The sequence below is a fragment of the Alnus glutinosa genome, chromosome 5 (genome assembly GCF_958979055.1).
Source record: "Alnus glutinosa chromosome 5, dhAlnGlut1.1, whole genome shotgun sequence".
NCBI classification, from domain to species: Eukaryota; Viridiplantae; Streptophyta; class Magnoliopsida; order Fagales; family Betulaceae; genus Alnus; species Alnus glutinosa.
The window spans coordinates 18,197,596-18,212,184 of record NC_084890.1 but is presented as its reverse complement, the minus strand read 5'-3'; the positions used below and the strand labels follow the sequence as shown (position 1 = coordinate 18,212,184).

At 39.5% G+C, this 14,589-nt stretch overlaps 1 protein-coding gene across 3 annotated transcripts; it reads right to left on the bottom strand.

Annotated features, from left to right (window-relative positions):
- Nucleotides 1-2,688: 2,688 nt before the first annotated feature.
- Nucleotides 2,689-13,823, bottom strand: LOC133868672 (uncharacterized). 3 transcript variants are annotated; one of them, XM_062305619.1, is made up of 5 exons: nt 13,665-13,823; nt 13,366-13,568; nt 12,388-12,490; nt 4,262-4,439; nt 2,689-3,091 (listed from the first exon to the last, which is right to left on the bottom strand). In XM_062305619.1, exons 2-5 carry the CDS (start codon nt 13,444-13,446, stop codon nt 3,055-3,057), a joined length of 399 nt encoding a protein of 132 aa, XP_062161603.1. In that variant the 5' UTR covers nt 13,447-13,568; nt 13,665-13,823; the 3' UTR covers nt 2,689-3,054. The 3 variants fall into 3 exon arrangements, with proteins under 3 accessions (XP_062161603.1, XP_062161604.1, XP_062161605.1); XM_062305620.1 differs by having other exon boundaries at nt 13,366-13,479; nt 13,645-13,817; XM_062305621.1 differs by having other exon boundaries at nt 13,366-13,479; nt 13,665-13,813.
- Nucleotides 13,824-14,589: the final 766 nt, after the last annotated feature.

Genomic DNA, 14,589 nt, shown 5'->3' with positions numbered 1-14,589 from the left:
CTTAAAAGGTTTAAGTTTACGTAATTAAACTTTATATTTAAATTGTTCTTTTAAATTGGTCTATGTATGTATCATCTCCTGATTAAGATGTTGGTCTTTTTTCTCTCAGCTTTTTGTATGCAGTTTTCCAAGTGACAATCCTCAAATAATGAAAAGGTTTGCTAGAGGAAGGTCACGATTTATGATAACATCTTTGACTACATATTTTACTGGAATTGCTGTTGGTGATTGCCGTGTAGGTAATATATACCAAGAAAATTATATATACAAACAACCATATTCAATTACAATTACACAAATGCCATACTATTTTCAACAATAAAATTGTATATACAAATTGAGATTAACAAATCAATTAGTATAGCATAAAAATATGACAAATCAACACAAATTTAATTATAAAAGTTTAATTACGTAACTTTAAACCTTTTAAGATAAAAATATGAAGAAATTGATCTAAATTGTAAAAAAGAATTGTTGGTGTTTACACAAAAAAAAAAAAAAAACTGTAACTTTGGTACATGGGGGTAATTACATTTTTTTCTCCATTAACTACCATCCTCTTCCAACATGCCCCCATGCACTGACAACGAAGACAAGTGTAAAATAAGAAGAGAAATTTGTTAGACGGCACGTCACGGTCACGTGACCCGTTAACCGTCTATTTTAACCACTCTAACTAACATAATAGGGCAAAGTATATAACTGTGATAGTTAAATGATTTATTTTGGTCGAGTTGGTAGTTCGTGGGGGCATCACGCATTTCTTGGTAGTTGATGGGGGGAAACGGTAATTACCCTTATTAATTAGTGAAGTAATGTCACCAAGATTTTCTTCTTCTTCTTCTTTTTTAAAAAAATAATTACCGAGATTTTCTCTTGATTACAGTTATAGGATCTTGCCTGGACCTTGACATGAACAATATGATAATAAAAGATTATATGACACTGACCTTTCTTAACTTTTCTTTTGGCCAATTATGACTCTTACCTTCAAACTTCTCGAGTCTTATTAGTCGTACTAACACCATCTATGATATAACAACAAAGGAATTAATTTTACAAAAAGCTAAGATTATGATTGGGGGGAGGGCATTTCCGGCTGGGACATCCCATGTTTAGTGATCTCATGGAGGACACAATGTTTATTGAAAAAAAAAAAAAAAAAAACCATCATTGAGAGTGAGTGCCTTGATGCTTAAGCAAAATCTATCCCACTAATTAAAAGTGCTAAACGATTATATGCGTATTATTTAACCGACAGCAAGCTTATGATACGATAAGATTCTGCATGTCTTGTACACCTACTTTTTACACATTGTCGACCAACACTTCACTTTTTTTCTTTTTTCTTAAATGATCAAGAAAGCCAATGAAACTGTCCCAATTGCTTTATCATGAGCCAGGATTTTCTTGATGTTTATCTGCATGATATCTACTCATAAGCTTGTTGTAAACCGCAACCGGTGACAAGTGGTGATAACATGATAATAAAGTTGTTGTTCAATACAATGGAATACGTCAATATGAGGGAATATGTCACACGAGAAAAAGACAAGTATTTGCATGGTTAGGGCGACAAATGGTGATTTAACATGGTATCAAAGTCAAAGGTTTTGAATTCGAAGCTTATTTCTATCAATCAACTTCTCATTTTCTCTATAAATTCACTTCTCATTTCAATTAAATATTCCACGTGCTGAGCCAGTAAGCCTAACTAATTAAGGAGAAATGTTAAAATATATATTAAATGATTAAATTAACCATTTTTTTTTCTAAGCTTAACATTTTGAGAAAAGTGATGATTTAACAAGTTGGAATATGTTTTATCATTATTCTTCCTTAATACTTTTGAACTACACACTTTAATGTTGTGCTCTTTATTTGGAGGTTATATAAAGCATTGTAGCTATGTTCATAATGGCATGATGAATTTGACTTTGGAGAAATTTGTATTGCATAGTGGACTCGTTCTTTCAAAAGGAATTCAATAAGAGTGGCTCTCTCTCTCTCTCTCTCTCTCTCTCTCTCTCTCTCTCTAAGTTGTTGAAGCAAAGTATATTTGATTGTTTTGGGAATTCCACATTTACCGTAATAGTAGTGGTAATAGGGAGCTTGTTTGGAAGGTGTAATTATTTATTGGAGTGGGAAGCAAATGGGTTTTATATAAGAAAAAGGGACATCTCAAGTGGCGAAGAGCACGAGAGCTTTTTTGTTTTTTGTATTGCCCTAATAAAAGTGACATCTATTACAAGCTCTTTTGTTGAACATGAGGGCCCCGAATATACTTTATTGCCATGCGCTCCTTGGAACAAACAAACAAAGCATGGCCAACAAAAACAAAATCATGTTCGTATGTCACAACTCACAAACATTGCAGGCAGAAATGACTTAACACATCCTCAAAACACCCTTTTCTTTTCTTTTTTATTCCAAGCTCTTTTTTGACAAACAATAATACAAGCTTTTCCCTGAGAGAAACAAAGAAGAAGAAGCCTAACGTGTAAAATCCGGATAAGGATCTCCACCAATTTTCTACCCAAATTGCATTCAAGTTTTTGATGACTCAGGCCTAATTACGACTATGAAATCAGAGTGCCATCACTCAATAAGATTAATTTGGGTTCATGGGGTTTGTATAATTTTTATCAACCAGTTGCTCATATCCATGTTAGAGACATCATGCAATTTTCTAATGATATAGGAAAATCTGTTATATAACCTCAAAAAGATATGGTAGCACCATTTAAGAAGATTATTCTAATTTCACGTCATAATACTATTGACTTCACTGGGGTGAGTCATACATGCATGTAGTACAAGCAAAGATTTTTCCCGTAATTTACACGACCAACAAGGATTCATCTTCGTCACTCAAAGAGTGGACTTGTGTAGATATGCTAACCAGTTTGTTCAAACGAATTTTTTTGTGGCTTCGCACGGTTTTATAGATTAAGGGAAGCTTAATTTTTTCCTTCAAAATGCCTCCTGGTTATGTTGAGAATTGTAATTCATCTCCTTAGTGTACACTCCTAGCTTTGAGCCTTTACTTGATCAGCTTCTCTGATTAGGAGCCAAACCTTTGTGCTGTCTTCAAACACAAAAACAATTAAATACAATAAGCACCAAATACCAACATTGATATGCGCCAAAAAAAAAAAAAAAAAAAAAAAAAAAAAAAAAAAAAAAATGAAAACCAAACAAACTATACAACACCCAAGAACCAGCACATAACAAGAAATTGATGATCTGTTGCATATTTATGTTGTTTTGAATTAGTACATCTTTGCATGTGTCTAAAACCAATGTGTATGCAACTTGGGTTAAGGTTTAATAATACCTTCGCAGTGGGGGAGAGAGAGAGAGAGAGAGAGAGGTTGTCAAAGCTGGGTTGGGCAGGGGTCAAACTAGCATCTATTTTGACTTCTAATTGAATCTTTATGCCTGCTGAAATACACTATTCGAATCACTAATCAAATGAAAACAAAGAGTCCTGGAATCAGCATTTCCACCATTGGTTTAAATAATATAGATATCCCCAAACAAATCCAGCCTTAAAGACTGAGTCACCTAGTGATAACATCTTTTCAAGCAAAATCAACTAACAAAACCGAATACAGTACAAACCGCTGATTTCAGTGTCTTATCCATTATATTTTTTCTATACATGAAGATAGATCATTTATTGCACAAGTGTTCCCAAAACCAAAGCAGTTTGGGCCAAGTCAACCCAACTAAACTCTTAATCCTAATTAATTGAGGTTTGCTTCATATATCCTTTATCACCTAGTTGAAGTCGACTACATGTATCACATTTTCCCATTCCATACTCTTAAGGCTATAATTTCCTTCATAGTGGTTTATCATATCTTTCTGCACTACTTACAGCCATGTCATATTACATATCCCTCTATTCTCACTCCTTTCAACTTAAATCTTAGTTGGTCTGCCCGAGAAAGAATATGCTCGTTTTACAGCACAAGTAACTGTGATTCAGTTTGTCAGCCACAGGTAGTAGAGGTACATCAATTGACATAAAAATGCATTATTATTTGAAAACAGAAAACAAAAATATTAAGTTGATTAGTACAACCATAACATTATCTAAGACTCCAAAAGTAGGAGAAATAATCTTAGAAGAAGCTAAAATGCCAAGGCATCCTCATGAGAGTTACTGGTCAGAAAAATTATAGCGTACCTAAGAAACACCATATGATGACCCAAAATAAAGTAATAATAAAGCCATTGAACTTCGACTCACCCTTTCGCCAGCCTCTTTTTGGAGTTAGGACCAATACATGCCTTTAATTCCTCGATACTCATAATTTCCTCAACATTACATTTCAATAAATTGCAACAATCCATAAATACAGCACACCCGTCAGGAACAAGTGATAAATCCTTGACCTTTTCTTTGAGATATTCCATTAAAATGAACCCTGCACGAGCAGTCAGTGAAGTTATTAGTCAGACAAATTATTAACAACAATAGATATTGAGAATCAAATTGAGACATCCACAAATTGACCAGAAGTTTGAGCAACAAAAAATTCTTTTTCAGTTATATGACCTGAAAGTAATAAATCAATTTTAATATTTAAAACATCAAACATTCCAAACGAATTGAAGATCAAACTAAAGTCACATTGATTCAAAGGGAACAGCATTCCCAAGTCAAATTTGTTTTCTTTTTATGAATAATAAGAATTTTATTAAAAAACGGCAAATCCCTCGTACACGAAGAGAACCAAAAGAGACAAAGCTCTAACTGCTACTACAATCTAGAAAACAAATCAGATCAACCAAATTCCCTGAGGGAAGTTAAGAACATAGACAATAGCCCAATCCATAAGAGATCTCAGAAAGAATGATTTAAAATGAAGCACATTGGTCTCGCTATCCTCAAAGAGTTGACAATTCATTTCTCTCCAAATACTCCACATTAAGAGGGCGAGAATAACTTTCCAGATAACTTATCTGGGATGTCCCCACCCAAGAAATTTCCAACAATGGAGAAACTGAAGAATGTTACCAGGCATGATCCGGTTAATCAACTAGAACCCCCGCCTTCTGAGATTGTCCACCGTGAGGATTCTACTCACAACTATTGCCCATAAGAAGAAAGCAATGCGAGGAGGGGCCTTCACCTTCCAAATGATTTTCCAAGAGAAAGAACTATGCTCACCAGATTGTAACATAGTATGGTAGCTCTTCAATGCAAAAACTATGGCGTCTCAAAGAAGCCCACACCATACTATCTATTACTCCCAGAAGGGGGATTCACGGAGTATAAAAGAGAAAAAAAAAAAAAAGAATCCAAATATTCAATTTCCCAATCATGAGCAGCTCGAGTGAAGCTAAGATTCAAAGAGTGTGGAGACTGGAGAGATCCATGTAATCTGACACCAAAGCCTCCTTGTTACATGTTGAGGAGTAGAATTCTGGGAAAGAACTCTTTAGAGCACTATCACCACACCAAATATCATACCAAAAGAAAATGTGGAGACCATCCCCAACCTTATAGGAAACAAAATTGGAAAAAGCTCCCCAATTTTTCCTAATATACCTCCAGAGACTCACCCTATAAGTACCTCGTGCTTTCTTTGAGCACCACCCCCATCTCTGGATCCCGTACTTCAACACAATCACCTGCCTCCATAAAGAATCTTGTTCATTCCCAAATCTCCAAAGCCATTTACCGAGCAAGGCTTTGTTAAACAGAATATGATTTTTAAAACTCAACTCTTCTCGCCATTGGAGAACAATAGTCTTCCAGTTTACCAAATGCAAATTGTGGCCCCGCCTAGGCTATCCCACAGAAAGTCTCTCTAAAAACGCTCAAGTCTTCTGACTATGCCAGCTGGTAAAGGAAAGAGAGATAAAAAATAAGTGGGAATACCAGAAAGCGTACTATCAATGAGAGTAAGATGCCCCCCTTGGACAAGTAAATCTTCTTCCAACTCACCAACCTTTTTTCGATTTTCTCAACCACCGCATCACAAATGGCTTTAGATTTGAAGGGAGCACCTAAAGGAAGACCCAAGTAACGCAACAGAAGAGAAGAGATATTACAACACAGAATACTAGCCAGCTCCTCAATGTGCGGGACCTCCCCCACTGCGACTAACTTGAATTTTTTAAGGTTAACCTTTAAACCCGAAATGGCCTTAAACAAAGGAGAATGTGATCCAAATTAAAAATTTCCCATAACTCAACCATCTCTTCGAACTGGTTTTTTTTTTTAAGTAATAAACCAATCTTATTAAAAACATAATATGCCCCTAAGTAAACCGATAGTATACAAGATGAGACACCTAACTAGAAAGAGAAAAGCAAACAAGAAAATCATCATAGTTAATCATCAGAGGGGACACAAAGGTCGCAGTCCAAAAGTACAAAGTATGGGAGAAATAGGAAATAATTTCCTCCAAGAATCTCTCCAAATCCTCAAAGCTATTATTACTCATCTCCCTCCAAATAGTCCAAAAAAGGCAAGTAGGCACTATTTTCCACACCACAACACTCCTAGGCCTTCCAGCAGACCACCAACACGCAAATAAGTCGATAACCCGTCGAGGCATAACCCAAGACATTCCGAAGCAACTAAAGAGAACACTCCACAAAGTAGAAGCCACATCACAATGAAGAAGAAGATGGTCCACAAACTCCCCTTCTCTCTTACACATGCAACATCTATCTATGACAATAACACACCATTTCCTAAGATTATCCAAAGTAAGAATTTTGTCTAAAGTTGCCGACCATGCGAAAAAGGCCGTCCTCAAAGGAGCCTGGGTCCACCACATGCTCTTCCAAGGAAAGCAACTCCCTTCATAACACAAATAACTGAAGAACAACTTAACCTTGAAAAGACCTCTTTTGGAGAGAACCCACCAAAGCTTATCTTCACTACCTCTTCTCACTGTAACTGAATGCAAGACTTGTAGAAAAGACGCAAAAACACCCACCTCCCAATCATGCGCCTCTCTATTAAAGCTCACGTTTCACTAAATAGAACCGCCTAGGAGCTCCACATTAACCACAATAGAGGCATCCTTTGACCTAGCAATACCAAAAAGAATAGGAAAAGCATACTTGAGAACTGTATCTCCACACCATAAATCATGCCAAAATCTAATCCTAGTCCCATCCCCCACCACAAGTCTAGAAAAGCTTGAGAATGACTCCCAAGCTTTTCTAATGGTCTCCCACAACCTCACCCCAAAGGTTCCTGCAGGCTCAAGAGAGCATCACCCACCCCATATGCTGCCATATTTTGAATCCACCACAATTCTAACCAAGCGTCTCTCTTAATCCCATAGCGTCACATCCACTTACCCAACAAAGCACGATTGAAAACCAACAAATTTCTTATACCCAAACCTCCCTCAAAAATCAGAGAGCATACCTTGGACCAACTCACCAAGTGAAATTTGAACTCTTCACCTAGCCTGCCCTATAAGAAATCATGTTGTAGCTTCCTAATGCGTTTAGCAACACTCGTCGGGAGATGGAAGAGGGACATGTAGTCGTGGGTAAATTAGCAAGGGTACTCTTGATAAGGGTGACTCTGCCACCCTTGGACAGATACATCATTTTTCAACTGGCAAACCGATGTTCTATCTTCTCAAGAACTCCATCCCAAATATGCTTCGCCTTATAGGAAGTCCCCAGTGGAAGACCAAGATACTTAACCGGCAGAGGTGGACACCCCACACCCTAGAGTTCCAGCCAATCTTCCAACTAGTTCAATGTTCCCCACAAGAATTAGTTCAGACTTAGCTAAGTTAACCTTCAATCCCGAGGCAGATTCAAACAACAGAAAGAGACTCTGCAAATGACTCAACTGAGCGGGACAAGTGCTACAAAAGATCAAAGTATTGTCGGCAAACAGAAGATGAGAGACACTAGTGTTGCCAACTGTGAAACCTTCTAGCAGACCCCCATTAACCGCAGCAGAAATCATATGACTCAAAGCCTCCATCACAAAAACAAACAACAAAGGAGAGAGAGAATCCCATTGTCTCAAACCACGGGAACTACTAAAAAAACGATTGGGAGAGCCATTAACCAAGATCGAAAACCGCACAAAGGAGATACAATAGGCTATCCAAGAACACCATTTTCCCCCAAAACTACACCTTTTTAGCATATATAACAAAAAACCCCAATTTACATGATCATAAGCTTTTTCCAAGTCCATTTTACAAATGACACCTAGCTCTCCCGTTCTAAGAATACTATCAAGGCATCCATTGGCAATAAGAATTTCGGATCTAGAATTTGTCTCCCCTTGATGAAAGCACTTTGCGACTTTGAGATGACCTTCTCCATAACCGTCTTTAATCTGTTTGCTAAAACCTTAGCAATGATTTTGTAGATACCTCCCAAAAGACTGATTGGACGGAAATCTTTAAGATCTATAGCACCTGAAATCTTCGGAATAAGCGCAATAAACGATGCATTGAGACTCTCCTCAAACAAATCTCCAGCATGAAATTCACTAAAGACCTTCATGAGGTCCACCCTTAACACATCCCAGCACTCTTGGAAAAAGGCCATAGAAAAGCAATCAGGACCCGACGTCTTATCGCCATTCATAGCTGAGACTACCTTTCTAACCTCCTCTTCTTCAAAGACTCTCTCCAACCAAAGAACCTCGAAATCCAAAATAGAATCAAAGGAAAGACCATCCACCATAGTACCCCACCTACATTGTTCAATAAAGAGCTTTTCATAGAACTTAACAATGTGCACACTAATCTCTGCCTGATTGGAAGAAGTCCTACCATCAATCAATAAAGAATCAATGGAATTAAATCTTCTGTTAGAGTTAGCTATAGAGTGAAAGAATTTTGTGCATTATCGCCTTCCTTTAACCACAAAACCCTAGATTTTTGCCTCCAGCTCACCTCCTCCATAAGAGTACATCTCTCTAACTCTGTGATGACCTCTGCCTTCTTCAAAAGCTCTTCCCCACCCAAAGACCTTCCTTCTTCCAAAGCTTCAAAAGCTCGAAGATCTTCCACTAAAATCCTCTTTGTTCCTTTCAACATTGCCAAACACCTTCTCATTCCATTTTTTCAAATCCAATTTTAACGCTTTGAGCTTGCGAGCAAAGACAAAACTTCGCAAACCTTGGAACAAATAAGAATCCCACCACTGCTTCACCAACCCCACAAAACCTTCTGCCTTTAGCCACATGTTCTCGAATTTGAAAGACTTGCTCCCCCTCGAAACATCACCACAATCAAAAAGGATTGGAAAGTGATTCGAACATAGGAGGGAAAGCCTTTTCTAGGGAGACCAAAAAAGGATCAATCCTAGACCACTTGGGAGGATCATGAGATAATGACCAAGTGCATGAACCTCCCACAAGAGGCAAATCCATCAGGCTCTGATCACAAATGAAATCAGAGAACTCTATCATAGCCATCTCCTGATCTTTCACTAGGAAAACGAGTGACGTTAAAATCCCCTCCTATGCACCATGACATGTTCCACCAGCTAAGGACGCCAGCCAACTAGTCCCAAAGAAGTCTCCTATCACTATCAGAGTTCGGATCATACACACCTGCAAAAGCCCAGATGGATCTATCCACAATGTTCCTGAAGGAGACGGCTAGGGAGTAAACTCCCACGCACTCATCGATCTTCTCCACAACCCTTTTATCTCACATGATCAGAATGCCCCCAAAGGCCCCACTAGAGTCCAAACAAACCTAGTCCACATGACTGCATCCCCATAAACTACGCACAATACGGCGCGACAGACCATGAAGCTTTGTTTCTTGAAAGCAAACAATATCCACCTTCCAATCTCTGATCAAATTACTAATCCTCGGACATTTACTCCTCTCATTCAACCCTCTCACATTCCAAGAAAGAATCCTTGGCTTCATAAAGTTATTGTGTGGCCCCTCATCTTCCTTTTGCCATGGCTAGAAAGCACACCTCTTGCATCATAATTTACTGAGCACTCCAAATTCTTAACTTCCCTTTTTCCTTTCGTACCACTACGAAAAAGGGCACCCAATGCATCTTTCCAGCGTTCCTCTTCAAGAAATGTCAAAAAAGCCAACAATTGCAGCTTATGACCCACATAAGAGATCCCCACAATAGGATAAATCTGCTTTGCACACTATATCACCAAATTAGAGTGCCCCGATTCACTCACCCAATTAGGAGTGTAGGTATTCAAAGGGTAAGACCTACCCTTGCCAAACTCCACATCCAACTCAACCGCAAGGCAGGAAGCACCATGCTGAACACCCTCGTGAGGCACAACTAAATCAGAACTGATCCCGAGAAGCACAAGCAATAGACCCTACATGAGAGGATTGAAGTGGAGTGGTCAAAAAATTCCCATCAAACTCCAGCAACAACCTCATACCACTAACCCTAGGAGCAGCCAAAGACTCACCCACATCTGTGCCCGAAACTACCACACCAGAATCTACTTCCCCAAAGGGAAGGATACAGGCCAACGGTGTAGGAGACCCAACCTCCGTAGAAAGCTTGTCTACTGCCACTAAAACCAACGGGAAGTCAAGCGAGGGAGCCGGGTTCTCACACAGAGAGAATGGCTCCACTTGGTCGCCGACAACTACGTCGAAGACGATAGACCCAGTCACCGGAGACCCATCCAAAGACCCAGACACCGGAGACGACACCACCGTCTTCTTCTGCTTTGAGTCTACAGGCCCCGGAGCAAAAACCAGAGCTCCGGACGTCCCTCCGAGAAGGACTGGCTGGGGTGACCGGACCTCAGTGATAACGAGTGAGGGGTGCATCTGCTGCAGAGATGGGCCGCCAACCTGATTCTTGATCGTGGCCAAATTTGAAATCGATTTGAGGTCCTGGGAGACCCACCAAATGAAACCCTTCCTACACTCACCGGCGAACGAGAAGCGAAGAAGATACCAACAACCGAGGTCGACGCTCCTAGGTCACCATACTGACCCACTACAGAATCCAAGCATCCCGGCTCCAGGAGGGAGCACTCGACCAACTCACATTCCCTGGGCTTGGACCAAGCTCCTTTCTCCATCCAGGCCAAACTTCCCAAAGAGGATTCCTTCTGGTGAAAAGCCTGAGTGGAACCCACAATCTTCTTGGGTTTAAAAGCGCCTAGGTTGCAAGACTAAGGGAACGTTCCCTTTCGGGTCGCTGGCCCTTAACTTGGGCCAAACTTCCTTCTCTAAGAGATTACTTGGAAATGACTTAGGCCTACCCACAACCGAATCCAATCCCTCCAGACAAAACCCAATATCCTCTTTTAGTCTCAGCAACTTGACAAATTCAAGACTTTCACCAAAACAGACCTAACGTTTTCCATACTCAAAATCCCTATAAGGCCTCGCCTGTCCCATTGAAGCAGACTGAGCACAGGACTGAGGACCACCTAACCACGCGTGAGACTTTGCCGTAGCTCTGAAATTCTTTACCAGACCCTAGCTAACCTTTAACGTCCTCGCCTAAGAAAGAGGATTCGTCGGAACAGTATCGCACTTCACCAAACCCGTAACTACTCTAACCAAAGCTTTAGAATTCTTCACTAGATTACGGGACTTTGTCGATGTTACCGTCTAAAAATAAGCCTGAGCTTGTAAGTTTTTCATTGGAACATGGAACCCAGCAACCTTTGATGAATCTTTCACCCATTTCGGCACCCTAGCTATAGGCGTCGTTGAAAACTCAAAGCTCTCCTCCATCTGAGGCAATGTCAAGGACATAACCTCTATGAAACTTCTCCTTTCCCTACCCCTCTCTGCCTTATGGACTTTCGACCCATCCCTGACCACCTTGTCTCGACTCGAACTGAGCTGCTTAACAACCAGACGGAGCTCCGTAGCTAGACGAGCCCAACCTTCACCCTTTCTTCCTTCCGGCACAAAGACTGAGCTGCTTCTTGTCCTTCCATTGAATTCCTCTACCACCAGAAAAACGCCATGTCTATTAGAACGCCTTTGAGCAAGAATCCAGGGATAACCCACCCTAGATAGATCCCAAAACACCCTTGAATCCTCCATTGCCACCAGCTCGTCAATGGTGTTAAGTAACCACACAGTCTCAGCTCTATCCAGGAGAATGGACCTTCGCATGCCTCACTATAGCATGCAATATGGTTTTGCTTAAAGCTTTGCATGGACAACCAAAACTAAGACACAAATTTTCAACACCTAACACTTTCAAAACTGGGTATTGCCACCATAGAATAATATCTACAATTTATATAACAATATTTCACAAAATATTGCAGAAATCAACTCAAACTATTCACCATAACAAAGCAAAAATAAACTAATCATAACAAATTCAATCCTGACTATGGTAATACATGACAATTAAGGATAAATAGAAGCATAAGACCAATAGAGAAAATACCAAGAGCTCGAAGCATCTTCAGATCAAAATTTTCAGCTAGATTGTCATGGCCAATTATTTTTGCACGTTGGAGGAGCAGCATCTTTAAGCTTATCAGCATATCCTGACAAATTAAATACTTTAATGGTCATTGTTAAAAACCAGCATATAGAATCATAAAGCAATGACGATGGCTAAAAGTATTTTACTTCTACACCATATGGCATGTAGAAGTAGAGTCCTAAGAAAGTGAAACTGTACCATGTTATAATTGCAATAGTACAGTTTTTAATGCTGAAAGTTTGTTTGACAAGCGGAAGCATAAATTAGTATTGCAAATCAACTCAATCCATGAAAACTCTAGCAAATTTGAAGTCCATAGTACAAACATAATATATTCTGAGCAAAGGCCCAGACATAAACAGAGGTCGTTGGCTAAAGTTTTAGGAGTCCCAGGTAAAAGAATTTGTGGATCAGCATTCAAGTTGACTATTAATCTGCAATCAATCTACATTTACAATTTTGCTACTGAGTATACACATTAACATATATGCTACAGAGTATAAAAGAGAGTAAAATCTTCAGTAATTTTTTATCTTAAATTACCCAAGTATATTTGCATCAACTATTTAATATTATCATGAATCTCACTAAAAATCAAATCCTTCTCCATCAAAAGCAATTCAAAATATGTTGTTAAATACCAAATAGGCAGTGAAAGTTTGGTTAAACCCTGCATGAAGTAAGAACTCAGAATGCTGAACTTAAAAGCGTACCCATTTATCATGCTGTCTGTTACCTAATCAAATCTGAGTACCTTTTATGAATGCTAAGCATTGCATTTCAATGAATTTGAATTTGGAGCACACACCTTCAATCACTAATAACACTTTCAATGAACATGAGAGAAAGTAATAATATAAACACGCATATACACAAACTATCAATCTAAATACAAAAGAGGAACAATGGTGTTGGCAACTTTGACCAAATACTTACAAGCTCCGACTCCGAAAGGGAACAAAGCCAACTCACATCTTCAAGCCTATTTCTCCCTAGAACTTGTTCTACCTCGTCCATTCCAGTAATCAAACTCTTTTGACTATCAAAACTCTGCCAGATTTTACACCAAAAAATAACTCATATAAAATCCACCGCTTGCACGAAAAAATTAGTGAAGCCCCCCACCATAATCCACCAAACTGAACAACATAACATATAAGAAACAAATCCATTAGAAAATACTAGAAAGAACACAGTCTGCGAATATTTCAGAACCTTTATGATAGGATTCTCACTTCTTTCTTCCTCCTCTGTTGGTGGTTCTCTTCCCTGTTTCCGCTCTTGCGCCGTCGCTGTGGTGGTAGTGGAACCGTGACGTGGCGGTTCGTTACCCAGTCGATCGATCGTGGAGGAGCTTTGGGCGTGGGCGTGGGCGTGGGCGTGGGCGTGGGCTGAATTTCTATTTGAAGAAGACAACGGGTGTTTGGCTACAGGCTTGGCCAATTCAAGTGTGCTTTCTTTCCTGCCTATTCCAGTGGAAGGATACACTTATCCCTATTTTTGGCTTGTGTTATTCTGGTTTTGTTCTTACACCTAAACATGTTTGGCTGTGGGTTTAAGACAACCTCAGCTCGGATTTTATTATTCAATTATTACTGGAGGTGCAAGTGGGATTGCTCCGAGCAAGTGTTGCGCACCTCTTCCACGAAAACAACGCCAAGGTTGTGATTGCCGACATTCAAGATAAAACGGGACAGGCCATTGCAAATAAACTTGAAAAAAATGCCAACTACATCCATTATGACGTGTCAAATGAAGACGATGTCTATAAACTTATTCGACACCTCCGTTGCCAAATATGGACACCTTGATATAATGTACAACAACGCATGTAGGCATCGTGAGCAATCTTGGTCGTTAGGAAAATTCTGGAAAGCACGAAATCATATCTAAAGCGAATTGTTGGTGATAACTTGGTCGGAGGTTTCCTAGGCGCCAAACACGCCACAAGGGTGATGATACCACGTGGCAAAGACAGCGATCGGAGGACTCTCCTATCACGCTTATGCAGCATCGATCCAAATGTGGAGTAGTTTTGGGGCTAGCAAGGAACTTGGCCAACATGGTGTAAGAGTAAATTGTGTTGCCTTATGTCGTTGTGAGTGCGACGTCATTAGGTGTCAGTGAAGCTTATGTGCCCAAAATGAAAATGGCAATGAG

What these genes read in the sequence shown, in the direction of transcription:
- LOC133868672 (XM_062305619.1), bottom strand. Translation starts at nt 13,446, where the DNA reads ATGGACGAGGTAGAACAAGTTCTAGGGAGAAATAGGCTTGAAGATGTG. An exon ending in CCCTTTCGGAGTCGGAGCTT is followed by an intron (nt 12,491 to 13,365) that starts GTAAGTATTTGG and finishes TTAATTTGTCAG; the next exon opens with GATATGCTGATAAGCTTAAA. An exon ending in AAAAAGAGGCTGGCGAAAGG is followed by an intron (nt 3,092 to 4,261) that starts GTGAGTCGAAGT and finishes TTGTGTTTGAAG; the next exon opens with ACAGCACAAAGGTTTGGCTC.